This window comes from Hyperolius riggenbachi, chromosome 7 (assembly GCF_040937935.1).
Source record: "Hyperolius riggenbachi isolate aHypRig1 chromosome 7, aHypRig1.pri, whole genome shotgun sequence".
NCBI classification, from domain to species: domain Eukaryota; kingdom Metazoa; phylum Chordata; class Amphibia; order Anura; family Hyperoliidae; genus Hyperolius; species Hyperolius riggenbachi.
Genome location: NC_090652.1, coordinates 276,553,977 through 276,579,528, shown reverse-complemented (window position 1 = coordinate 276,579,528; position 25,552 = coordinate 276,553,977). Strand labels below are relative to the sequence as shown.

General features: G+C 45.1%; 1 protein-coding gene across 16 annotated transcripts in view; it reads right to left on the bottom strand.

The window, feature by feature from the left end:
• Window positions 1–25,552, bottom strand: part of NEB (nebulin) — a 321,375-nt gene that overhangs the window by 209,559 nt on the left and 86,264 nt on the right. For all 16 annotated transcript variants that reach the window (XM_068245793.1, XM_068245797.1, XM_068245803.1 and 13 more), the window contains 11 exons: window positions 23,975–24,286; window positions 22,967–23,173; window positions 22,730–22,834; window positions 20,780–20,887; window positions 17,151–17,462; window positions 12,836–13,042; window positions 11,945–12,049; window positions 9,761–9,868; window positions 8,325–8,636; window positions 4,669–4,875; window positions 2,508–2,612 (listed from right to left, as the gene is read on the bottom strand). In XM_068245793.1, coding sequence (XP_068101894.1) covers window positions 2,508–2,612; window positions 4,669–4,875; window positions 8,325–8,636; window positions 9,761–9,868; window positions 11,945–12,049; window positions 12,836–13,042; window positions 17,151–17,462; window positions 20,780–20,887; window positions 22,730–22,834; window positions 22,967–23,173; window positions 23,975–24,286 — 2,088 coding nt within the window. The remainder of the gene's footprint in view (window positions 1–2,507; window positions 2,613–4,668; window positions 4,876–8,324; window positions 8,637–9,760; window positions 9,869–11,944; window positions 12,050–12,835; window positions 13,043–17,150; window positions 17,463–20,779; window positions 20,888–22,729; window positions 22,835–22,966; window positions 23,174–23,974; window positions 24,287–25,552) is intronic.

The window sequence follows — 25,552 nt, the reverse complement described above, 5'->3', positions numbered from 1 at the left end:
GAGAATGTTAACTGTGAAGTTGCTCCTTCTGCTGTTGGCCAATGTTCACACATGTCTAACATAGCTACAAGCTAGCATCACCTATCACTACTAAGGATTACAGGAAGTGGTCTTGTGTCCAAAACACAGCTGCTGCCGGAGTCGCAACATAAGTGTGCCTATTACTGATGGTGCCAGGTCAAATTTTTGAAGAAGTGATTACCTGGACCAGAGGGGGACAAGGAGAGGAATGGACAAAGCAAAGAGGTGTGTGGATCCCGCATGAACATACCTCTGTACTTACCTTAGGTAGCTTCAAATACAGAGTTACACTTTTTTCGCCCCTAGGCCAACTCTCTTGCAGCTTCCCTTCCATGTGCAGTACTCCTCTCCTCTTCCATGTCTAACATTCATGTACATCCTTCAGCTCTATACAGGACCCTTGGGCAGCGCAGCATCCCCCCCATTTCCATGTGTTGCTCCTTATTTGCAACCTTTGTATTCAATTTGTAGTCTCTGTTTCCACATGCAGCAATCCCCCTTCCATGTCCAGCCGCCCTTTGACCAGCTGCCGCCCAAAGCTCGGGCCTTAGTGGCCATTCCAGAAATCCCGCCGCCGTAGGTAGCTTTGCTTTGGGTCAGGTGTCCCTCAAAAAATCCAGGTCAAGTTTGCAGTTTTGTTTACATTCTCCATTGTTCTCCAGGGGTCTCAGCATTGGGAGAAACTTAGTAAATCATAACCAATGTGGCTTTTTACCATAATAAAGAAGTTTTGCCTTTAGAACCTGTTCAAACAGCTGCTGAATAATTCTTCAGTTTGTGAAACATCTCTCCTACACGTTACCTTCTGTGTAAGGTGTGCGTAAAACAAGCAGCTTGGCTATTTAAAAAAAGAGGAAATCTGGATAGAGATGTGAGTCTCAGGTAATGTATTCATAAATCTGACTTTGATCTCTTTTCTAAGTAGCGGTCACTTTTAAGTCTGGCCTGAAACTTGTAATTTTAATCATCTTCCTCTGCGCTCAGTAATTTAGCAGGCCCATCCGAAGGGCCTTCATTCTAATGTTCATCATCCCTCATTACAGGAAAGTAAGAATTCTCTCTTGGCTGTCGGCTAATTATTATGTATGTCTTCTTCTTTGATGTTGACTTTAGATACAGCAGATAAAAAGGAATATTTGATGTGATCAGAAATTAGACCTTCACACAATTCCCAGCCATCTGCCATAATGGATTTAATATTCATGTTGATTTAATTTGGCTGGAATTTTATAAATGTTCTTCTGTAAAAGTTTCTGCGATACACAGAACTTTTGATATATTAAAAAAAAAAAATATTGCTGAGGGAGTCTCACTGACTTATGTACTTAGCAATAAGATGCAAATGTTTCTGACTTTTTCTTGCAAATTTCATGCAAGTGGTATATGTAGCTTGAGATCGAGCCAATCAGATGTACGCCCCTGTCAATTTCGATTGGCCCAATTACAAGGCAACAGGAAATTTGGGTGCTGGAAGGAATTGCTGATAATAACATGGGCACCTATGGGGCACCCAAACTTCCTAGGTGCTCAATATTTTTCATGCGTAGTAGTGAAGGAGGCGTGGTTATCAGCAGGTTTGCAGCAGGGAGGGTTAGTTAGGGTTAGGCACCGTGGGGGGTACGTTAGGTATTGGTGGGGGAGGGGTCGGTTGGGTTAAGCCATTAGTGAGGGCGTTTGGCTAGACATTGGTTGGGGGGGTCAATTAGGATTAGACATCGTTGAAGGGGGGTCAGTCAGGAACAGGCACTGGGGGGGGGGGGGGTAGGTTAGGCTGTGGTGGGGGTCGATAGGGATAGGGATTAGTGGGGGGAGGGAGAGATGTTAGGCATAGGCTGGGTGGGGGGGTCCGTTAGGATTAGACACCATTGTAGGGGGGTTGGTTAGGCACTGTGGGGGGGAGGGGGTAGGAGGTGGTGGGGGTCGATAGGAAAAGTAGTGGGGGGGGAGAGAGGTTAGGCATAGGTTGGGGGGTCAGTTATGATTAGACATCAGGATAGGGAGGCAGTTAGGGCTAGGCATTGGTATAGTGTGGGCAAATCCTCATCATCCAAATCCTCATTATCTCTCATTATATCAGCACATGAATTTAACCAATTACACAATTTAAAAAAAAACTAACTAACAAAACTATATGAGAATATCAATAGTAGTGTACTGGTAAGGCTGTTGCCTTTGATGTGGGATTTTAGCCTTTGACCAGGGTTCGAATCCCAGCTCAAATCAGTATGTAAAACAGTAAGGAGTTTTTGGGCAAGGCTTCCTAATGATTCTGGTCACCTGTAGAGAGCGCCTTTAGTGGATGCAGCCCTGAAGCGCTTTGAGTCCACCAGGAGAAAGCACAATATAAATGTTCTGCGTCTTGTCGTGATGTAAAATGTAATAATTGCTTTTTGGGTGCAACAGCATTAATGATAGAAATGTAAAAGCTGCAAATAACATTATCTATGACATTTGACTTCATAGATTATTAGTGAATATAGACATACCTCGCTTATATTGAAGGAGTTGGCTTTAGCTAAAAGGACTTCAGGGGTATCTGGCATAACATGGATGGTCCTCTTGTCTTTCTCCCAGGCTTGTGTGTACAGACTCTATAAAGAAGAATACATAGATTAAAAACATGATGCATAAACCATAAGCCACCAGTCCACTGCATCCATCTCTACTTTGTGCATCTAAAAATACAAAAGCCCAGCTTGATTCATTCAAAAACTGACTGCTGATAGACTCAGGGTTTGGGTTTTCTGGAACAAGTGGCAGCAGACCAATAGACTTGCAGAACAGACCTATGCTTTCCTATGAGCCCCTTCACACAGTCAGTTTGCACTATAGGCACTTTCGGACTAGGGATGGATGCGAACAATTTAGCAAAAAAGTGAAATCATCCCAAAGTGTTTGGGGGGCCGGAGCTGTGTATACGGGGGTTAACTCTCTCAAGCAACTGCCTCTCTTCCAAGCGCTCATTGCCGCGTTCCATCTTCTTACACTTCCGCCTTCTAGATCAGAACTTCCACTCTGAAGGTGGAAGTGTAAGAAGATGGAATGTGGCATGGAGCGCATCAGCAGGGAGGAGCTTGCTTAGGTGGGTTAACCCCCGAAACACACACCACACCACTCCGAGACCATTTCCCTTTTTGCAAAATCTTTCTCACTTATCCTTATTCCTGACCTGCATGCAGGGGAGTAACTATAACTCATGGGGCCCCCCAGTAAACCTTTGATGGGGCCCCCCAATGTTCACACCCTTTCCCTTGCCAACCCCTTGTGACCCATCTTGCATAAAACAAATGTGGACATCGTAATCTTCACACTCATAACAAGTGGAGCCACAAAAACAATTGACCTAAAAGATGGACCCCTTTATCAGAGGGAGTGAAGTAGTAGTTGTGGCCCCACTTACATCTCTGGCCTCTCCCGAATTTGCAGAGGCTGCTCCTCTGTACTTATGCCCCTGCCTGCATGATAGTGAGTAGTGGATGCACTGCCATACCTGGCAGTCTTCTGCACTCCAACCACTTTGAACACCTTTGATGGCTCACTGGTGCAGGTGCCTTAAAGAACACCAGCTACACTATCCGCTCCTTCACACAGCAAAACAACCCTGATAATTGTCACTCACTGTATGATGAAAGCGGTCATTGCTGACCTTATTACAAAAATGCTGCTTGCCTAGATGTTCTGCTGATCTTCTGTACAATGCCTATCACAATACTCAAAAACATTTGAGAGCCCAAACAGGATCATCTTCTGGGCTCTCTTTGGATCTGGTACTGGAGCACCTTCTATGTGGCCCTGATTCCCTATGCTTAAAATGCATTAACCTCTTAGCAGTCACATGTAGAAAAGCTATGTGCGCGCTGCAGGGCTGTTTTTTTTTCTGCCAAAGGGGACATGTGCCTTCCCGGCCTGGCAGGGTGTGCAGAGCGGCGCAGGCAGCTGTCATATTTGCCTGTTCCAGATGGCTGGATCAGCTTCTCTTTTCCTCCACTGGCGACGCTGCAATCCCGACATCCTATTCAGAGTTCTGATCACATTATATGACGCGATCGTAACCTTGGGGATGGTGTCAGCGTTGGAGCGCCACCCAGTGGTGGAAGAGGGGTGATGGAAGTCTCTTTTGTCACCCCTCTTCCACCACTAGGCCAGCTTTTGGAGGGGCACAGCGGCTCGACTAGAGGGGGGCTAGAAGAAGCCCTAGGTAAGTTAAACTGGGCTTATTTTCACTGAAGATACTCTAAGTATCAGAGTTAAGTGACACGCACCCATCCTGCTGTTCTGTACTGAAATGGTGCTGAATGCATGTGTTCGGGTTCCGAACCACATATTGCCAAATTCGAAAACACAAACACTAGTTAGGTCTCGGGGTAAACCTGTCAAATTTAGCAAAAATGCATTTTCTCATGGTCCTCTGACTTTTCCAGACAAATGCACTATATTTTTGTGAAAAATGTCAGCATTGTGAAAATATAAAAATGTTCCTGAAAATGTTGGAAAAGTGAGAAGGGCGTATACATTCACCACTAATCTGGAAATGTTCTGCTTATGAATTTTTATTTATCACCATGCATAAGATCCACAAGATTCATATTGCTACCATTTATTATTATTGTCAGAATACTTAGATCTTTTGCCATAAGGAACACTCACCTTGTTCATGATCTGTGCATTGCTCTTGGCCAGTTCCAGTTCCATGGAGTCGGGTACGCTGGTGAATTTGACAGTGTCTGGGTGTTGGCGGTATTTCTTCTCACTGATAATTTCCATGGCCTTTCTGTTTTTCTCAGCTTCCTGAGATCCATAGGGTACCCATCCAACACCCTTCATGCTCTCATTGTAGTCCGACTTGTAAATATACTGATAACAGACAGAGATATGCATCAACATCCTGCCACCAACAGGGATTAATTAGATCAGCCAGACTGCATGTAAAAGGAAATAATTGACACAGGGGTGCCTCTAGTCATTTTGTCACTCCAGGCGAGAAAACCTGTGTCCCCCCCCCCCCCAAGCCCCTCCCCCCCAGGAAAATAATCATAATGCAGCATCGTTTCACCAGAAAATAATCATAATGTGGCAGTGTTTCATCAGAAAAAAATAGTAATTATCGTAATTCAGAATCGTAATTCACCAGAAAATAATCGTAATGTGGCAATGTTTCACCAGAAAATACACTTATTGCAGCAGCAGTTCACCGGAAAAATATTCGTAAGGTGGCAGCGTTTTACCAGAAAATAAACTTATTGCAGCAGCATTTCACCAGAAATTAATCATAGGGCAGCAGCGTTTCACCAGAAAATAATCGTAATGGGGCAGCGTTGTCAGAAAATAATCATAATGTGGAAGCGTTTCACCAGAAAATACACGTAATCCGAGCAGAGGGAAAGAGTAGAGAGGGAGAGGCAGCATAAGATGTAAGAGGGGGGTAGAGGAACAGAGAGGGGGAGGGATAGACAGCATAAGATGGAAGAGGGTGCAGAGAAACAGAGGGGGAGGGATAGACAGCATAAGATGGAAGAGGGTGCAGAGAAACAGAGGGGAGAGGGAGAGACAGCATAAGATGGAAGAGAGTGCAGGGGAACAGAGAGGGGTAGAGACAGCATAAGATGGAAGAGGGGGCAGAGGAACAGAGAGGGGAGAGGGAGAGACAGCACAGCACTAAAGTACAGCTTTACCAGCCTACAGCCTAACCAGCTTTCAAAGAAAACTCTAGTATCAAAAGAGCAGGGCACATTCTAGCAGTTATAACAGTACTGGGAGTCTGCACACAGGACAGGAAGTGTTCTTAGCAGCCTGCCTGCATACCTTCTCTTCTGCCTGTGCATGCTGCTTATCATCTCTGAGTCTGGAGCAGTGTGTGTTGCTGTCTTGTGCGGGGGCGGGGCTCCAACACGGACACATCACATTCTTCTCTCTGTGACTGCATCTGTCCCCTGGCTGTCTCGCTCTAGTGTCTGTGTGCAGCCAGTGACACAGGTGGGGGGTCAGACTGTCGGGGGCATAAGCTGGCTGGCCGCTGGCTCCTGGTTTGACTAACGTGGGGCGGAGTTAAAGGCTGGGCCACACGGGATAAACACTTTACCTGTGTGGCTACTGAGAAGAAGGGGCATGGCTTTAAAGAAGGAGCCTGGCAGAGAAGAGCAGTATTGATTGCTCTATTGGCTGGGGAGAAGTGGAGGTGGAGGCACTGCTGAGCACATGGTAGCGTGCCGAGCACTGGGGACTGAGTCAGGAGGTAATATAATATTAAAAAAAAAAAAACATGGTCACAGTAGTAGCGGTGGGGGAATGCGCCTCACCACCTCATGGCGCCTCACCACCTCATGGCGCCCCAGGCAACCGCCTATACTTGCCTGGTGGGTGAGACGCCCCTGAATTGACACAAATATACAAAAGGCCACAGAAACATACAGAAGTTGAGATGTTTGACTTTTTGGACCACAAGAGTCGTGTTGTTACATTTTGGAGAAGTGTCTCAGCCCTTTCTGTGAATGCCTACGTTTTTCCTAGAGCCTGCCCCAACCCTCATCCTAATCCCAAACAATGCAAACAGTTGCTAACCATCTGCACTGAACAAATGCTCACCACAACCCGGAACACAGACTGCAATACAAGCAACTAAACACTGTGAGAATGGAGAATATTAGTTTTATTACTATTGTTATTTATACAGCACTGACATCTTCAGAAGCGCTTTACAGAGTATATAGTCTTGTCACTAACTGTCCCTCTCTTGTCACTAACTGTCCCTCAAAGGGGCGCACAATGTAATCCCTCCCATAGTTAAATGTCCATCATAGTCAATATTAGGGGAAAGCCAATTAACTTATCTGTATGTCTTAGGGATGTGGGTGGAAACCAGGGTGCCTGGAGGAAACCCAGGCAGGCATGGGGAGAACATACAAACTCCATGCAGATAGTGCCCTGGTTGGCATTCAAATCGAGGACCCAGCGCTGCAAGGCGTGTGAGTGCTTTTCACTACCCCACCATGAGGCCCTGAATATTCATTTCCCTCAAAAATGGCAGTTATTTTGTACTTCGCCAGTTCAACCCTTCACTGTCCCCTCTTTAGCGGTAATTCCCAGCCAGCCTAGGGGTGAAAAAAAGAGGCTAGTAGCAGTAATCCTGTGCCTGGCTATGGGTAGCCACCGGGAGCTATATGTACGCAGCGCAGTGGCGGTTGTAACTCACCTCCCCCGGAATCTGGACGTTCACTGCCCATCTTCCGCAACTCCTTGGAGGCTCTTGATCCCTCGGTTGATATTGGCATTGGTCACATGACGAAAGACGGCAAACTCACCATAAGGGTAGAGTGCCACCCGGAGGAAAGAAGGAACAATTGCAGCGCTGGATCCCGGAAAAGTGAGTAATGTGCAGGGCTGCTGCAGATCTCTCTGGGAGTATGATTTTTTTTCCTGCTTTTAGGGTCTAAAAGAACATGAAAGAATGGTACCGCTTTTAGACCCTAAAATCAGCTGCTCCTGTGTCTCTGTCTGCTTCACACAGTGTAAAGTAAACAGAGTATACAGCCAGAAAGAGCTCCTTCTGAATGGGAGGGAAAGCATGCAAAAAAAGGAATAAAGTACACTTCCTTCTCTTCAGATCCTTTCTCTGTAGGTAAAATTATCTCAACTGTTCTCATATGAGAAGTGTGTGTGTGTGCGTGTGTGTGCGTGTGTGCGTGTGTGTGCGTGCATGCATGTAAGCAGGGCAGGAACAAACAGTAAATCATTCCTCTGTGCATAGTGAAAGAGAAGTGGAACCTATCCACATGGTACACTTCTAGCCCCGACGCTGACTTTGTTACAAACAGATGATAAACAAGGCATTTTCTTCACACAGGCTGTGATCAGAGACTTCTGAAAAGCTTTCTATTGTTGCTGGCTAAAAGGTCTATAGGTATGAGGGGTTTACAGAATCACAGTTTCTTTGACAGTTCCTCTTTATGGCCTTCAAGCATTGACTGCCTTAGAAGCTTAACAGTACCTTAAAGTGTACAAGAAGGTATAAGTACCATAACATGATGATATACACATGTGTATGTACAGTACCAAATTTATTCAAATGCCAATGATAGTAAGTAAGAGGTCCTAAGACTGTAGCTAGATGTATCGCCAATTGTATTCCAAAAAAACAGCCGTGCATTACAGTATAGATACTGCATATTTTTATAATTGTTTTCCAGTGGAGTGAAATTTTTTACTCTGATTTTTAGTTGTATAACCGGAAGTACACAGTAGAATATTATGCACAGAGCTAATGTTCCTTTTCCTTATCATCAGACAAGTTAAGCTTTGACACTTACGTCACTCTGTATGTTCATCCTGTTTCTAGACAGCTCCAGACTCATGGCGTCGGGCAGAAGGTTGTAGGTGTGAATGAGCCGTTTGTAGTTGGCATTAGATGCCACAGTCTGAGACAGCTTGGCAGCAGTTACGCTAACCATGTCCACAGGAGTGTGGAACTTGGTCTTGGACTTCTCATAGCCCTTCTTATATTCACGATCAGACTGCATCTTTGCCACATTCATGAAGTGAACCAGTTTAGGATCATCCTGAAGGCTTCGGAATCCAATGTGCTTTCCTCTGCTCTGCTCGTAGGCCTTCTTGTATTTGTACTGTAATGCGAAAACAAAGCATATGAACAAGCTAGTAACGAATGATAATTCTGCAAATATGGCCAACTTACAAAATGCACCAGTTTTTTGAAAGAAGAAAGTACTTTGAAGGCATGAAGGGTGTTTTTTTATATCCATTATCTATTTAAACCACTCTTAGTGATGCATTTAGAATTTTTTTTTTGTTAAATGCTTAAAATATTTAATGATTTATAAAATAAAAATATTTTCTAAGTTTTAATTATAATTTTTTTAAAGAGGAACTGTAGTGAAAATAATGTATACATTAATATTGTAAACAAAAAGCAATTTTATTCATTATGTCATTATTGCATTATATACACGCAGCCAGGCCGGGCCAGCCGTAATGCAGCGTCCTCCCATCATGTGACTCCAACATGGATGGCACATGAGGAGAAGCACGCTGGCCATTGCTGGTTGGGCCAGCATCAGGAAGTGCCTGCCTATCTAGGTAACAGCAGGACATGCAGACAGACCACAAGGTGTGCCAGCTTGGGGGCCCGGGAGCGGATTTTTCCGGGGGGGGGGGGGGGGGGGGGTCAGCTATGGGCCCCCCAGATTTACTTTGCCCCAGGGCCCCCTTGTAGCTTAAACCAGGCCTGCCAATATAATCAGTTGAGCAGCAACCCTATTCAAACAATTCCCCACCTCTTTGAAGAACAGAAAGGTTACTTAAAGTGAACCTCCAGACTAAAAATCTACCCAGCAGCACTGAAAAGGCTTGGTGTTTCTTTAACAGTTTCACAGCATCAGAACTTTGCTTTTCTTATAGAAGTCTCATTTTTAGCTGCATTTTAGCTAAGCTCCGCCCTATCAAAGAAAACTGCTCAGGCTTTTTTTCCCTGATGCTGTGCAAAGCATGATGGGATTTCCTATGTTGTTATTCACGTTGCCTAGCAACTGGGAGGGGTGATCAGCACACAGGACAGTTGGAACTGTATATCATGCTCCCTGTCACCTCCTTTCAACCAAAAAAAATGTCTGCCTTCATGAAATCAAACATTTGCCTGTTCTTTTAAAACAGGGTGGGTAAGAGATTACATTACCTATCTATTTTAATTAACATAACTAATGTAACTTTTGTAAAACAAAAAAAAACTTACATCACTGGCAATATCCCTGGAAGCTTTGGCAGCCTTCACAGCAATGGCATCTGGTTTCAAGTCATAGCCCTTCTTCTTCATATCTTCCCATGCTTGCTTGTAGAATTTCTGGAGGTAAAATAAAACGCAATATTCAAAAGAAATGAGTAACAAACATTCCGAAGTCACGTTTGTATGTTCAATAATGCAACGGGAAAACTTAATGGGACCGAATGCAGTTCATCCTTTTAAAGGTGGAAATACATGTTTCAACCAAATCAATCAATGTTCCTGTTTGTTTGTTGTTGTTTTTTTTAATAAAAACGGATTGAATAGAAACATTTTTTATTTTGGTCAAGAAAAAAGTATTGATTTTTGTTTTGTTTTTCAATGAATGTCCAAACTGATGTGTTGAAAAATGCGATAGCAAAAAGACAAAAACTGAATTGTTTTATTTGATAAAAATATGCATGGAACATTGGTTCAATTTTTCAAGTTATTCGATCAAGCAGGGATATCAATGAGATTTTTCTGGTCGAAAAAAAAAATTAAAAAAAATAAATGGTATATGGCTTAACTCAGAAGTTACCAGATAATCTAAAGTGGCACAAAAAAAGTGTTATTCACCAATGTGCGCTCCTGTCTGCACCGTCCCCAGTGAAGTTATGCATCTTCAGGACTCCTTGGCAATCGTTGGACGTATTCCCGTCCCCAAGTACCTCTGAAGACAGGCGCATCCGTACTGTGCACAGGGCCGGATTTGTACTCTTTACCGCCCAAGGCCACTGTCACCAGCTGCCCCCCTTCAGTATAGGTAGCGAGATGACCCCTCGCCCAGTATAGGTAGCCAGATTACCCCTTCCCCTGCCCTTTAGTATAGGTAGCCAGATGACCCCTCCCCCTTCCCTTTAGTATAGGTAGCCAGATGACTACTCCCCCCTTTCCCTCCAGTATAGGTAGCCAGATGTCTCCCTTAAACCCCCCCCACCCATTTCAGTACAGGTAGCTAGCTCGCCTTCACACCGCAGCAGCTATCAGTTCGACTCATTTCTAAGCTTGTCTCCAGTGCAGAAGCTTCCTCTTCCCCACTGTCTCGAATGCTGCCCAAGTCCACTGCCCCCCACCACAATGCAAACGTGCACAGAGAGCAAGGTGGCCGATGCACAGGCCGCTGATAGCAGAGTACCGCGGTCAGGCGCTCGCCTGATTTCCCTGCATTGCAAGCATTTGCAAGCTTGCAAAGGCTGCATAAGTTTAGCCTGCTGCTTTGGTGCCCTTGCTCCTGTGATGCCCTAGGCCTGCACGAGCCCTAACTCAGGTGTGCGCAGTACACCACTCCCCTTCAGAGGCACTCAGGGACACAGCTGCTTTCGAAGGCTGCCTGTGGAGGGTCAAAGAACTTCACTGGGGTCCGGTGCTGGAACAAGGTCATCATGATGAAGAGACAACCGGGAAGGCTCTATATGGGATCCAGAACCTTTCCTCTCCATAGACAACAATTACATAAAAAGGTAATTATTCACTTTAGCAATTGCACTTTATTGCTCTAGCAGCGCTCTTAATGAAATTGTATTTGCCATAACCAGCACAGTCATTGTGGAAAAATCCATAGATATTAACATGCGCTTTCTGCGATCCTGACAGATAGTTACTATATTACACGGAAGGTCATAAATTTACACTCCGTAGGCCAGGTCTGAAGTGACATTAGTTTAAGTGACACTGAAGTGAAACAAAAACTTATGAGATAATGAATTGTATGTGTACTACAGCTAAGAAATAGAACATTAGTAGCAAAGAAAATAGTTTCCAGTACAGGAAGAGTTAAGAAACTTCAGTTGTTATCTATGCAAAAGAGCTTCTCAGAGCTCTTGGGTCGAAGACAGTCCTGTTTTCTGAAGCACTTATACATCAAGGAAACAGTGAGGGACAGCGTCAGATAAGGTTTTACTGCAGGGAAGTTCAAAGGGTCATTAGCTCTGCTTTGTTTTATGGTTTAAAGTAGAGTGTGGTTTGTAAACTGTAAATATAACAGAATGATGCAATGTTATAAAAAAAAAGCTATATGATTGAAAATAAAAATATGAGACTCTTTTGTTTGCTACTAATGTTCTATTTATTATCCGTACTACACATACAATTCATCATGTTTTGTTTTCAGCTTCAGTGTCACATTAAGACAGTTAGTAGTTTGATAGGACTTACCTCACTCATGTTCATCTGGTTGAATTTAGACAGGATGATATCAGGAGTATCTGGCATCACGTGGATTTTGGTCTTATCCTTTTCCCAGGCTTCTGTGTAAAGTTTCTAAAAAAAAGAAATTATTTTTCAGCATTATTATATTGCAAAGGCTTTTTAAAAACTATAATGATAACAAAAGAACTATACCATCTTTTCATCAGTTCTGGCATACATGGCAGGGGACTAAAACGCACAGGAACATCCTCCTATTAAAATGCCCACTACAGGCAAAAATGTTTTTTCGAGAGCCTGTTTCTGCCAATGTAGAAGCCAATTGTAAAGCTAATGTAAAATAAATTACTTTTAAAGAGAAACTCCGACCAAAAATTGAACTTTATCCCAATCAGTAGCTGATACCCCCTTTTACATGAGAAATCTATTTCTTTTCACAAACAGACCATCAGGGGGCGCTGTATGACTGATATTGTGGGGAAACCCCTCCCACAAGAAACCTCTCCCACAAGAAAAGTTCAAACTTTTGGCAGTTTCCTGTCTGTGAACCTTGTTGCATTGTGGAAAATAGCTGTTTACAGCTGTTTCCAACTGCCAAAAACCATGCAGCAGCAGCTACATCACCTGCCAACAGTAAAAAGTTCACTGGAGTTCCTCTTTAAGCTGCCTGATCAGTAGCCCAAGCCACTAGTTACTTCCTGTATCACAGACTGGCTGTGCTATAGGCTGCAATCCACTCAGAGTTTCAGTATATGCCTTCCTGCTTTCTATCTGAACCACAGAATGATGTAATTCAAGCAACAGCACCAGCCCTACTCCCCCAGAGCCTTAAAGCGACTCAGTACAGTCACTGCCTCTCTTCATATCAAAATTACATGGAATGGAAGAAACTCGAGATACCTTGTTCATTGTTGTCGCGTTAGTCTTTGCAAGTACTTGATCCATGGAATCATTTGGAATAGAGAATTTCCACTGATCTGGATTCTGTCTGTATTTCTTCTCACTGAGGATATCCTTGGCACGTTTTGCTTTCTCAACATCCAAGGAGCCAATCGGTACCCAGCCGACTCCTTTCAGCCAGTTATTGAAATCAGTCTTGTATTGGTTCTATAAATAATTGAAGGATATAAAAAGAAACACGTAAAACAATAAAAAGATATTACCACATATAGCACATGGCAGCTAAGTGGTTAGCACTATTGCCCTGCAACTTCAGGTGCAAGTCCTGACAGGGACAATACCTGCATGGAGATTGTACATTTTCCTTGTGTTTGGTATGGGCTTTGTCCAGTCACACGTTTGGATTTGGCCGAAGTAGTTTATGTACAGGTGCAATACATAGGCTACACAGCTAGTTTTTGTTTTAAACCTTCTTAAAAATGCCCAACTCTATATTCTCCCTACTCTGATTATCAAACTTCTCCCTAACTTTATCCCGCGTTATCAATGTGAACCCCCAACCTTCTACTACTTAATACTTAGGGCCCATTCACACTTAGAACCGCAGAACGCCGGCGATTACCGCCGGCGTTTTGCGGGAGTGATTTTCCCGCGATTAGCGCGGAAAAATCACTGGACACTGCGGCGGTTTTGGAGCGATCGCGATTAGCGTGCTGTGCACGCTAATCACGATCGCTAATCGCGGAACGCTCGTCGCCGGCAAACCGCTGCATGCAGCGCGGTTGCGGTTATCGCTAACCGCAACCGCGGCAGTGAGAACACTGCCACTCGCTACATTGTGTAGCGGTTCTTGCAGAACCGCTAGCGGTTTGCCGTGAGCGGGAATCGCTCGATTCCCGCTCAAGTGTGAATGGGCCCTAATACTTAATTTACATCTCCTTTTCATCTTTAGTGCCAGTGTCCAATCCATCACCACATTGCCAATAGTTCTATTGTACCACTGATAAATCTGAAGCTAAGCAGTACTATCCAAACCAACCACATACAAAAATGTACTGGTAGGTTCAGAAGCGTATCTAGGGAAAACTGTCCCCATGGCAAACAGGGGGGTGGGTGAGGGAGTATCCTTTAAAGCAGGGGTCCTCAAACTTTTTCTGTTAAGGGCCGGGTCAACATTCTTCAGACTGCTGGGGGGCTGGATCATACATAAAATGATGTGGAAAAACATGACATTAAATCTAGGTATTGAGTCCCTCCAATCATGCCTGAAGGAAAACTCCCAGCAGCAGCCATTCAGTCATACTGCACTGAAGAACTTCTTTGTGCACCAGACAGTGAAGAATACCCAGGTGACAACCTGCAGTCCACTTGGACAGCAGTGTCACCCAGGGCCGGGCCGAGGCATAGGCTGGAGAGGCTCCAGCCTCAGGGCGCAGTGTAGGAGGGGGCGCAGAATTCATTCAGCTGTCATTCCTAATTGTGTTTGAAGCAGAAAGAAATAAGAAAAGGGGATACATGGCAGTGACTGCAAGGCAGATAACTAGATATTAAGGTGTTGGGGAGGTTGTGGGCCCTGTGGTGCCTCTTAGTCTAATAGCAATCAGTGTGTGATGGCTGGGGTGGCAGGGATGGAGGGGCGCACTTTGGTGTCTCAGCCTTGGGCGCTGGAGGACCTTGTCCCGCCTCTGGTGTCACCTGATGCTGAATTGGAAGCCAGTAAATGACTGCTCACTGGCTTCTACAGTATGTGGATGGGTGGTGCTAGCACTGCTATTCTATATGTGGTCCGTCTATATTTAAAGGTGTAGTGGGCCGCATCTATAAGTTATACATTTTGTGTTTGTAGGCCAGTGAAATAGCCTTGGGGGGCCGCATTCGGCCCGCGGGCCTTAGTTTGAGGACCACTGCTTTAAAGGGACCCTGAGCAGTGCCAGAAATTAAAAGATTACACTTACCTGGGGCTTTTTCCAGCCCACCATAGGCGGCGAGGTCCCCCGGCGACCTCCTGGCTCCTCTCCGTATGTCTCCGCCAGCCCCCGTTACCGGCGACACCCGGGCCGGCTCTTCCTGGTTTTTGACGCTTGTCGTCATCACACCGGCCGCTTCGCATCATCACGCCGGCCGGCGTGACAAGTCTGCGCATGCGTGGAAAACGGCTCATGCGCAGACCTGTCACGCCGGCAGCCGTGATGATGCAAAGTAGCCAGCGTGATGAGGACAAGCGTCATGAACCAGGAAGAGCCGGCCCAGGTGTCGCTGGTAATGGGGGCTGGCAGAGACATACGGAGAGGAACCAGGAGGATGCCAGGGGACCTTGCCGTGGGCTGGAAAAAGTCTCAGGTAAGTGTAATCTTTTAATTTCTGGCACTGCTCAGGGTCCCTTTAAATATCTTAATATGTAGTCTTGGTTAATATGTAGTCTTGGTTTAATTGGTTGTGTGCAAGTTGAAGTGAAGCATGGCCTGTGAAAATGGAGTATCGCAATAGGTCAACCTATGCATATCCCCCCAAATGACAGTTAGGCAACTTGTTCCCCTAAACGATGTAACCTGGCAGCAGAATGTTCCCCAGATTAAAAAAAAACAGTATCTGTATGGAGAACACCAATGATGCTATTGAGCAGTAAGAGGCACCCATGACACATGCCATACCCACACCCCTGTAGATATGCCTCTCTGTAGGTTAAGTGGCTACCCCCAATATTACCCTAAGCCAGTGATCTGTAAACTTGGCTCTCCAGCTGTTAACGAACTACAAGTCCCACAATGCATTTGCCTTTATGAATCATGACTGTGGCTGTCAGACTCCTGCAAGGCATTGTGGGACTTGTAGTTCCTTAACAGCTGAAGAGCCAAGTTTACAGATCACTGCCCTAAGCGATTACATGCTAGTCATGTCTTGGCCCCTCTCATCTGTTTAGAGTCCTTCTAAGTGAAGTCTGCATATAGCAAAAGCTTAAGTATAAATGATGTAGGAGAAAACTGGATTGCCTGCAGAAAATCCAAGCACTCATGGAGAGAACATTACAACTTCATGTTCATAGTATTCTACCCCAGATAGGAACCCCAGCACTGCCAGAGGTTTTCACTACACTAACCTTGCCTTACCTCTGACAAGCGCAGCTCCTCCCTTTTCTATGCATATAAGTTCCCTCTTCCATGAGCAGTAACTCCGCCTCCTATGAGTAGCCCCTATTTGTAGAAGCTTTAATACCCTAATATTCTGCGTGCAGGGCAGGGGCGTATCTGGGTAATACAGAGCCTATGGCAAACACTGAAATTGCCCACCCCCCCTTCTGGTCAGAAACCCCCTTTCCCTTTAAAAAAACAGCATCTTTTCTTGTATACATGTGTTGTGGTTGCCAGTGGTTTTTGGCTCGGGATATTACTGAAGTTACTTTTTTGGAAATATCTCTTCTTATTTCCTCTCTGTGCTCTTTTCTAACACTAAGCCAAGTGCGCTCTACATTCATAAGTTAAGTAGCCATGTTCCTCAGATAACAGAATTAATCTGATTTAAGGTCTTGTCTGAGTGGTAGAGAGGCATGGGAGCAGGTACGGCGGTGCAGCACAGGAGCTGGCATGGTGCCCATGGTGCTGTTGTGCCCATGGCATGAGCCATGCCTGTACCCCTCTAGATACGCCTCTGGTATGTGAGGGAGTCCCATAAAAGGTTTGGTCCATACCAAACCTTTTATGGGACTCCCTCACAGTAGGCACATTCTTACACACCTGTACCCAAAAAATGAGTGCACACAGCACTGTATGATGATTACAGGACATAGAGATGGAGACAAAAAATATGGGATTGGCAAGGTGCATGTTAGGAATAAACCGAGTCTCCCCCATTGTTCATGAATCCCGTAGCAGACACTATAGCTGTTTTGTTTACTCTTACGCCCCTTTTTCCATCATGTCACAATGTGCAGCTACCCCATAAAAAAAATGTGTATAATAGTTTATCCTTCTATAAAGAAAATAGTCCATGAGCGGAGGGCCAGATTTTTGGAAAGGCCACCAAGGGCCCAGACCTTGGGCGGCTGCAGCCCAAGGGAGCACCTGTCATGAAATAGGGGTTGCTACATATGATAGAGAAGGGTGCAAATGGGGAACAACACATGAAAACGGACGCTGATGTCCAAGGGAGTTGTACATGGAAGAGAGGGGCTGCAGTACAGGGATGATACATATGGAAGAGGGGGCTGCACATGGAATGGGAGGGGCGCTGCTGCACATGGAAGGGGAACCCCAACATACTTGGTCTAGGGGCACAAAAAGTATAAATCAAAAAAGTATAAACATGAGCTTTTACTCACATCGCTCTGAATCTGCATCATGTTTCTGGAGCGCTCTACACTGATGGCGTCAGGTAGCAGAGTATAGTTGTGGAGCAGTTGTTTGTAGTGTATATTGGAGGAAACCTCTTGCGATTTCTTAGCGGCAGTGACACTGAACATGTCGAGAGTCGTGTGATACTTAGTCTTGCTCTTCTCATAGTCCTTCTTGTATTCACGGTCAGACTGGATTTTGGCAACGTGCATGTAGTGCACCAGCTTGGGGTCATCTTGCAGGCTGCGGAATCCCACGTGCTTTCCTTTGGCTTTTTCGTAGGCTTGTTTGTATTTGTACTGGGGAAAAAAGTGGCAATAAATTAATATTGTACGGATAGGAAAGGCTACAACAAAGATGAAACAAGTATTTCCAAATAACTCTTTATATCTATGTAGAAAAGACTCTAGATAAAGTTTTAAAGCAATCTTAAAGAGAACCCGAGGTGGGTTTGAGGAATGTTATCTGCATACAGAGGCTGGATCTGCCTATACAGCCCAGCCTCTGTTGCTATCCCAAACCCCCCTAAGGTCCCCCTGCACTCTGCAATCCCTCATAAATCCCAGCCATGCTGCTGACAAACAGCTTGTCAGAGCTGGCTGTGTTTATCTCTATAGTGTCAGTCTGCTGCTCTCCCCGCCTCCTGCAGAACTCCAGTCCCCGCCTGCATCCCTTCCCTCCCTGCTGATTGGAGGGAAGGGATGGGGGCAGGGACCAGAGCTATGCAGGAGGTGGGGGAGCAGCTGAGACTGACACTACAGATGTAAACACAGCCTCACAGCACGGCTGTGATTTATGAGGGATTGCAGAGTGCAGGGGGACCTTAGTGGGGTTTGGGATAGCAACAGAGGCTGGGCTGTATAGGCAGATCCAGCCTCTGTATGCAGATAACATTATTTAAACACACCTCGGGTTCTCTTTAACACTAAGGGATCTTTCACATCTGAGCTGGTTTTGGACGTTTTGACGCAATGTTGATAGTTTGTGTTTTCCAAGGTAAAATGAAAGTCCATAGGCTTTCATTTTACCTTTCACATCGAAAGCTGCGTTTTTGTGCGTTGCGTTTCAACGCTCCCCGAAGCTTTTAATCGTCTGCCGTTTGCGTTTGCATTACAATGTAAATCAATGTAGAACGCAAGTTCCAAGAAGAGCATGCGTTTTAAAACGTTTCACCAAACACAGTTACAGTTGAAAGTCAAAAAACAATAACTTCACCTACGTTTTCCTATGTGCTGTAACGGATTGAAAACGCATTAAAAACGCATGAAAAATGCAGCAAAATGGAAACAGCAAACCGCGTGCTTTTAGCTTTTCCAAATGCAAGCTCTGATGTGAAAGAACCCTAAAGGTTTGTACACACACAAACTCAGCTGAGGCGCCCGCTAAAGACTGCCTAGAATCTAGTGTGTGTATGGCAGCCCCCAACCCATCAAAATGCGTTGGTGAGAGATCCAATCTGCTGGATCATCTTGGACAAATGTTGCCCAATACTATTGTTCCCCCTCCTTTACCTTCCCGTGCAATCATGCACCGTCGTCATCTCTCCGCCCCCCCCCTCCATAAAATAGTCTGCAGGCTAGCTATGCATCTGTACAGCATTGAAACCAACATAAATCACATGCATGTGCGCTTTAGAGTAGCCACATTAGCAGTTCACGTACCCCTACCCCCCTCACTGTCTCCTTCCAGTTTAATGGTCCAAACTTTGGTCACCCTTCATGTCCTAGTGCCCCCTCCCATAGGTTAGGAAGCCATGCAACGATGTCAATGTTGGAGTGATACACATGGCGGTTTAATCACTAAGAGGTAAATTGTGAGATAGGGCCCTGACACACCGGAAAACGTTTTACAGGTAATTTTTTTTTAAAGCTTTCATTGACTTGCATTCAAATCACAGCTAAATTGCTGCGATTGCGATTTTTCAAAAATCATGATTGCAGCTATTTTGCCTCGATTTTACCGCAATTTAAATGTAAGTAAATGGAAGCATTTAAAAAAAAAAAAAAAAACCTGCTCTCTGGTGTGTCAGGGTCCCTAATAAGTGAGGTGAGATACTTCATGAAATAGGTTTTGTAAATAAACCCCCTTATGACAAATACTTGTGAATGGCCCTCTAAGTTTGTGTATAGCCCCCAGTGTCCCAGAGTTCAGCATACTGTTCACTAATGCTGAATGCTGAATATTACTGAACATAAATGTTGGAGTTCGAATTTGATATAGTGAATTTGAACACCAGAATACTTCCGACCGTTCAGCACTCACACGAGCGGACAGGGTCAGGAGGAGTTCACTGCCCTATGTGTCATGTTGTGCTTTATGTGACTCTGATACTTTCTCCTTCACCAGACAGTTCAATGCACAGCCTGTCAGCTGCTCTTGTGCACCATCCAGGCGCTCAGTCCACCACCTTTTGTCTGACAAGCAAGCAGTTCCCATGGGAAAGAGGCCTTAAGCTCCACATCTTACAACATATAGTAGATTACCATATTTTCCAGGCTATAAGATGCAGGTTTTTCTCCCCCAAAAGTCAGTGCATTTTATAGTTGAAACAATGCGGACCAGCACCAGGTTTTGTCCCACAAATACTTGCATATTGCAGCTGCCACTCCCACCGGTCATTGTACGACTGGGAAGTACCCTGAGGCTGCAGAAGTCCCTCTCCTCTGTCCCAGTGTCCTTTTTTGCCCATAGAGTATTGTATATCCAGATGGGCGCATGAGGAGGACACAGGGGGACAAAGGAGAACACAAGGGGACAAAGAAGGACACAGGTGGGAAGAGGAGAACACAGGGGGACAAAGAAGGACACAGGTGGGAAGAGGAGAACACAGGGGGACAAAGAAGGACACAGGTGGGAAGAGGAGAACACAGGGGGACAAAGAAGGACACAGGTGGGAAGAGGAGAACACAGGGGGACAAAGAAGGACACAGGTGGGAAGAGGAGAACACAGGGGGACAAAGAAAGACACAGGGGGACAAAGAAGGACACAGGTGGGAAGAGGAGAACACAGGGGGACAAAGAAGGACACAGGTGGGAAGAGGAGAACACAGGGGGACAAAGAAAGACACAGGTGGGAAGAGGAGAACACAGGGGGACAAAGAAGGACACAGGTGGGAAGAGGAGAACACAGGGGGACAAAGAAGGACACAGGTGGGAAGAGGAGAACACAGGGGGACAAAGAAGGACACAGGTGGGAAGAGGAGAACACAGGGGGACAAAGATAGACACAGGTGGGAAGAGGAGAACACAGGGGGACAAAGAAAGACACAGGGGGACAAAGAAGGACACAGGTGGGAAGAGGAGAACACAGGGGGACAAAGAAGGACACAGGTGGGAAGAGGAGAACACAGGGGGACAAAGAAGGACACAGGTGGGAAGAGGAGAACACAGGGGGACAAAGAAAGACACAGGGGGACATAAGAGGTACAAGGAAGGCACAAGGGGACATAAAAATGTGGGGGGGAAGGTTCATAAGATTCTCCTGCACTATTAACGCACTATGTTTAGTATATTTGTTTTCCCCTGTTTTTTGTCCTCTAAACCTAGATGCATCTTATTGTCTAAAAAAATACGATAGAATCTGAGCTACATGAAAATAATAAAGATCCATACTTACATCGCTGGCAATATTACGTGAAGATTTAGCAGCAAGCACAGAAATGGCGTCTGGCTTGAGGTCATATCCTTTGGCTAAGTGCTTGATCCAGGCGGCCTTGTAGTAAGACTGAGAAAAATAAAAAGAAACAGTTTCATGAGCAATAAAGCTATGTCTCTGGACAGATAATAAAATCATAGTGTGAATACATGACTTATACTACTGCAAATCTAGTGGTATTGGCCAAACCCTTAGCAATATGTTTCACAGAGACTTCACTTTTTCCAGGGGGCTACAAACAATCACCAGACGCACCACATATGCAAGCAGTTAGCAAGAACTTGTTGGTCTAACCGTCTAAGTGCTGGCATTAGGATCGTTTACATGCAGTAATGCTCCTGTTCTGATGGCTATAGGTCACTGTAAAATAATGGTTATTTTCCATGCATTAGTGAAGATTCTATATTTTAGGCCCAGTTGACCCCTGCTAGTACTGAACAGATCCTATATACCGTATATATTGAATACTGACATTGAGAGGGACCTTATTTACCTGAACAAATACCAGTTTGGAGAGGTAAGGGAAGCCTTCCATCTTAGCACAGAACAACAAATTTACAGCCAGTTTATCATAACTTCATAAGGGCAGCAAACTGTATCAATTGTTTCTTGTCTTTGCTGTATTATTTTGACTGAATCAACATGCACTTGCATTGTGTTAAGTGTTCTTGGTGTACTGTGTATTACAGCCCAAAACCAGACAGAAACAAAATGTAGAATATGAAACGTACATCTGTTGTTGTCAAAGTTGCAAAGGTTGACTAACATCCTCTGGGGATAAACGTTTGCTCAACTGGAAAACGACTTTGTAATCCAACAGAGTCACTCCATACCAACGCAAAAATCCAGTAGCACCACATGTTCAATTGTGGCTCTTAAGAACCGCAGGAATTTTGAATGATCTGTGCTGGGTGGGCTCTTCAGCCCCCAGCACAGATTGTGTGGCAGGCAGGGCGATCAGACTTCCCCCCTTTATTCCCCACTAGGGGGATGTCCTGCTGGGGGGTCTGATCGCCGCCACTCGCTTTCGCCTAGCGAGGGGGCTCCTCAAAGCCCCCCTCCGCAGCGCTATTTCCCCTCCCTCTCCTTCCCTCCCTCTCCTGCCCAAGATAGGCGGTACAGGACAGCAATCCGTCCTGTACCGCCTCTGATAGGCTTCAGAGGCCGGGGATCGCCAATCTCCTTTACGGCGCTGCTGTGACAGCAGCGCTGTGCGATGTAAACACCGGGGATTTCTTCCCCACGTGTTTACATTTCGCCTGCGAGCTGCGATCGGAGGCTCGCAGGCTGTTCATGGAGACTCCCTCCGTGAACTGACAGGAAACGGCCGTTTCCATGGAAACACCACTGCGACCAGCCGCCGCCTATCGGCGTTTGCTGGTGGTTAAGTGGTTAAAACATGTATACAAGAGTGGCAGCTAGAAACTGCATCAGACTGCTGTCTCCTTTATCAAGCTGTGTGTAGCCCTCTCAATAGCCAAATGACAGCTAACATGCTTTATAGCCCATTCAGGATCACTGGGGATCAGTCAGGTAAAGCTGGATAGAGTGACCAATGAGTAAACTGGAAAACAAACCGGTGGACATGATGGGAAACTGCTGTGTAAAGAAAGCAAATACTCCCTTAGCACCTGTAGACACACCCTCAAGCTGTGATTTGACTGGATCTGTAATGGGTAGGGATCTGAGAAAAGTGAGTGCACTGTGCTGTGGTGTACACTGAAGACGTCCCCTTCTCTGTAGCGACCAATCATAGGGAACTTGAGGATGTCCCATAGCTACTCCCATGTTCATTCATTGTGGTCTGCATCATTAAGTGCCTTTGTTAGCTTATAAAGTTACCCCAAATGCCTCAACTGTCACTAAAACTTTAACCGTTTCAAATGGAAATAAAAATATCACCATACTCACTTCACTTATATTCTGTGCATTGACTCTAGCTTGGATAAAGTTAGGATCATCTGGGTTCAGTTTATACTTGTGCATCACTTTTTCACCTGCTGCTTTGTAACTGATCTAGAAAATAAAGTAACAGAAAGAGATACAGTATGTTAAAAATGTTTAAAATATTTTCACACAAATTAAATGTAAAGTTTGTCACGTTAAAATGACTATGGACTATTGTAGCCATTCACTTGCAGCGCTTACATCACTGAGCTGTTTGGTATTGCTTTGAGCCAAAGTGAGGTCCATAGAGTCTGGGACACTTGTGAATTTGAGAGTGTCCGGGTGCTGGCGATACTTCTTCTCGCTCAATGCAATCCCGGCTTTTTTAGCTGTTTCAACATCCAGAGAGCCAAGAGGACTCCATCCAATACCCTTAAACCAGCTATTGTAATCTTCTTTGTAGACATTCTGAAAAACAATATGAAATAGGATGTAGCCGTCACATTGAAATCTATAGAAGACATCAAGGACCTCTTGTAACCAATGCTGATAAACCCGCCAAGCTCCAGTTGTTGGCTATCTAGAACATACATGTCAAACTCTGGTCCACAGAGCCATCAAATTTAATCCCCAAGTGGTTTCCCCACTTTGCATTATGTTTGGCCCACTCTTCAACACCAGTTAAGCTACATTGTAGGTGAAGCTCTAGATCACCAGGAAAGAGGGAGAAAGCACTATACACAAGAGAACTGTATAGGGGAGGAAGGGGGTCACTAGACACCAAGGAACTGTATAGGGAGAGAGGGTCCACTAGACACCAGGGTACTGTATACGGGAGGGAGGGGCAACTAGACAGCAGGGAAATGTATGGGGGGGACCACTACACATCAGGGAACTGTCTAGGGGAGGGAGGACCACTTGACACCAGGAAACTGTATAGGGGAGGAAGGAGGGCCACTAGACACCAAGGAACTGTATAGGGGATGGAGGAGGACCACTACACACTAAGGGACTGCATAGGGGGGAGGGAGGGGGCCACTAGACACCAGGGAACTGTATAGGGGAGGTGGGCATTGGAAACCAGGGAACTTTATAAGGGAGGGGGGGCACTAGACATTGAGGTTGGCCAGAAACTTGGTCCCAGTGTTCAATTTCAGTACACTTTGTATTTGAGTTTGTATTTGAGTTTGACACCCCTGAAAAAGGATTAAAGTAGCCCAACAACTGGATGGATACAGGAAACCACAACCTGCTGTAGACCATACTCACATCACTCTGAATTTGCATCATGTTCTTTGCCCGCCCCACACTTATGGCATCCGGTAAGAAAGTATAGTGATGGATTGGCTGTTTGTAGTTAATGCTGGTGGCCACCTTTTGGGAATGCTTGGCGGCTGTAATGCTGACCATGTCAAGAGGTGTGTGGTATTTGGTCTTCGTGGTTTCGTAGTTCTTCTTGTACTCGCGGTCGGACTGCATCTTAGCCACAGCCATGAAGTGTACAAGTTTAGGGTCATCTTGAAGGCTTCTGAATCCGACGTGTTTGCCTCTGGCTTTCTGATAGGCTTCTTTGTACTTGTACTGAAAATAAATTTTAATAATGTTAAATCATTAAATACATAGCGCTGCGTGATATGTTGGCGCTTTATAAATACAATTAATAAATAGACAAAGTATAGCATGTGTGTTCCCCAATGTTAATGATGTAGTATTTGAACATTCAAAGATGTCTAATGTATTGTGAAAGTACTAGCACTTTTGAAACAATATGTTCAGTACTGGTGGCAACCACAGAAGGTTTAAGTCATGCCAGGGCTAAGCCAAGGGTCGGTTGTAGGCTCAGATTTGGTTGTTATGGTAAAAGTTCCATGTGATGGTGAAAGTATCATAATGTGTCCAGCAAATGCAAGATGGTTTCTGAAGACTGGAATTGTACAGCTCCAAGACTTTATCAAACTGCTCCAACACTAAGATGCCCGATGAGGATATCATCTTGCTTGTACACTCTTACAATATCTATGTAATATGAAAGACTATGTTAAGAATCCATTCAAAACATATTTACCAGATTTACCCTTTGATGCACAGATTTATTAAGATTGTATAATCAAGATTGTATCATTGTTGGGGAACTTTAAGAACGCAAAACTTGCAGTTCATAACCTCGCTGCAGATGATACATTGCAGTGAATTTGATACAGGGCCCCTTGCACACCTGCACACTGCATCACACCGTTGTACTCTTCCTTGACGCTTCCCTGCCGCAAGGGCCAGGCAAGTTTATGGGGACTTGCACACTTGACACAATACGACGCAAAGGCTGCAGCGTGTTACCATGTGATCTGTGCCGACAGCTTGAATTATGCAGTAATCCAAATGAATAGGCGACGCAGGTAGTGCGCACAATGGGAGCATGGTGAGACGTGGAGAAATGTGAATGCCAGTGACGTTCTTCCTGCCCAAGTAGTAACTCACTACCTGGGGGGAGGGGGGATTTGGGGATGGGGCAGACCTGTGCATATGACCCAGTTGGCATAGGGACATATGAAGCCAAATTTATGCAGTGTGATGTGGTGTACATTGGGCCTTAAAGAAAAGTGGATCTCTGCCTCCATCCCAGGGACAGGAAATGATATGAACACATAATTTCCTGTCCCTGGGATGGAGGCAGAGATCCACGGGAGATTGACACAAACCAGGGGTGTTGCTAGGGTTGTAAGAGATTCAGGGCACTTTTGGGCACTCCAGACAGAAAATGGGTGTGACCATTCACCATAATGTGGGTGTGGTCATGGGTGGAGCCAAATTTACACAAACTTAACAGCCGTCTTAGCAGGCCTGCCTAGC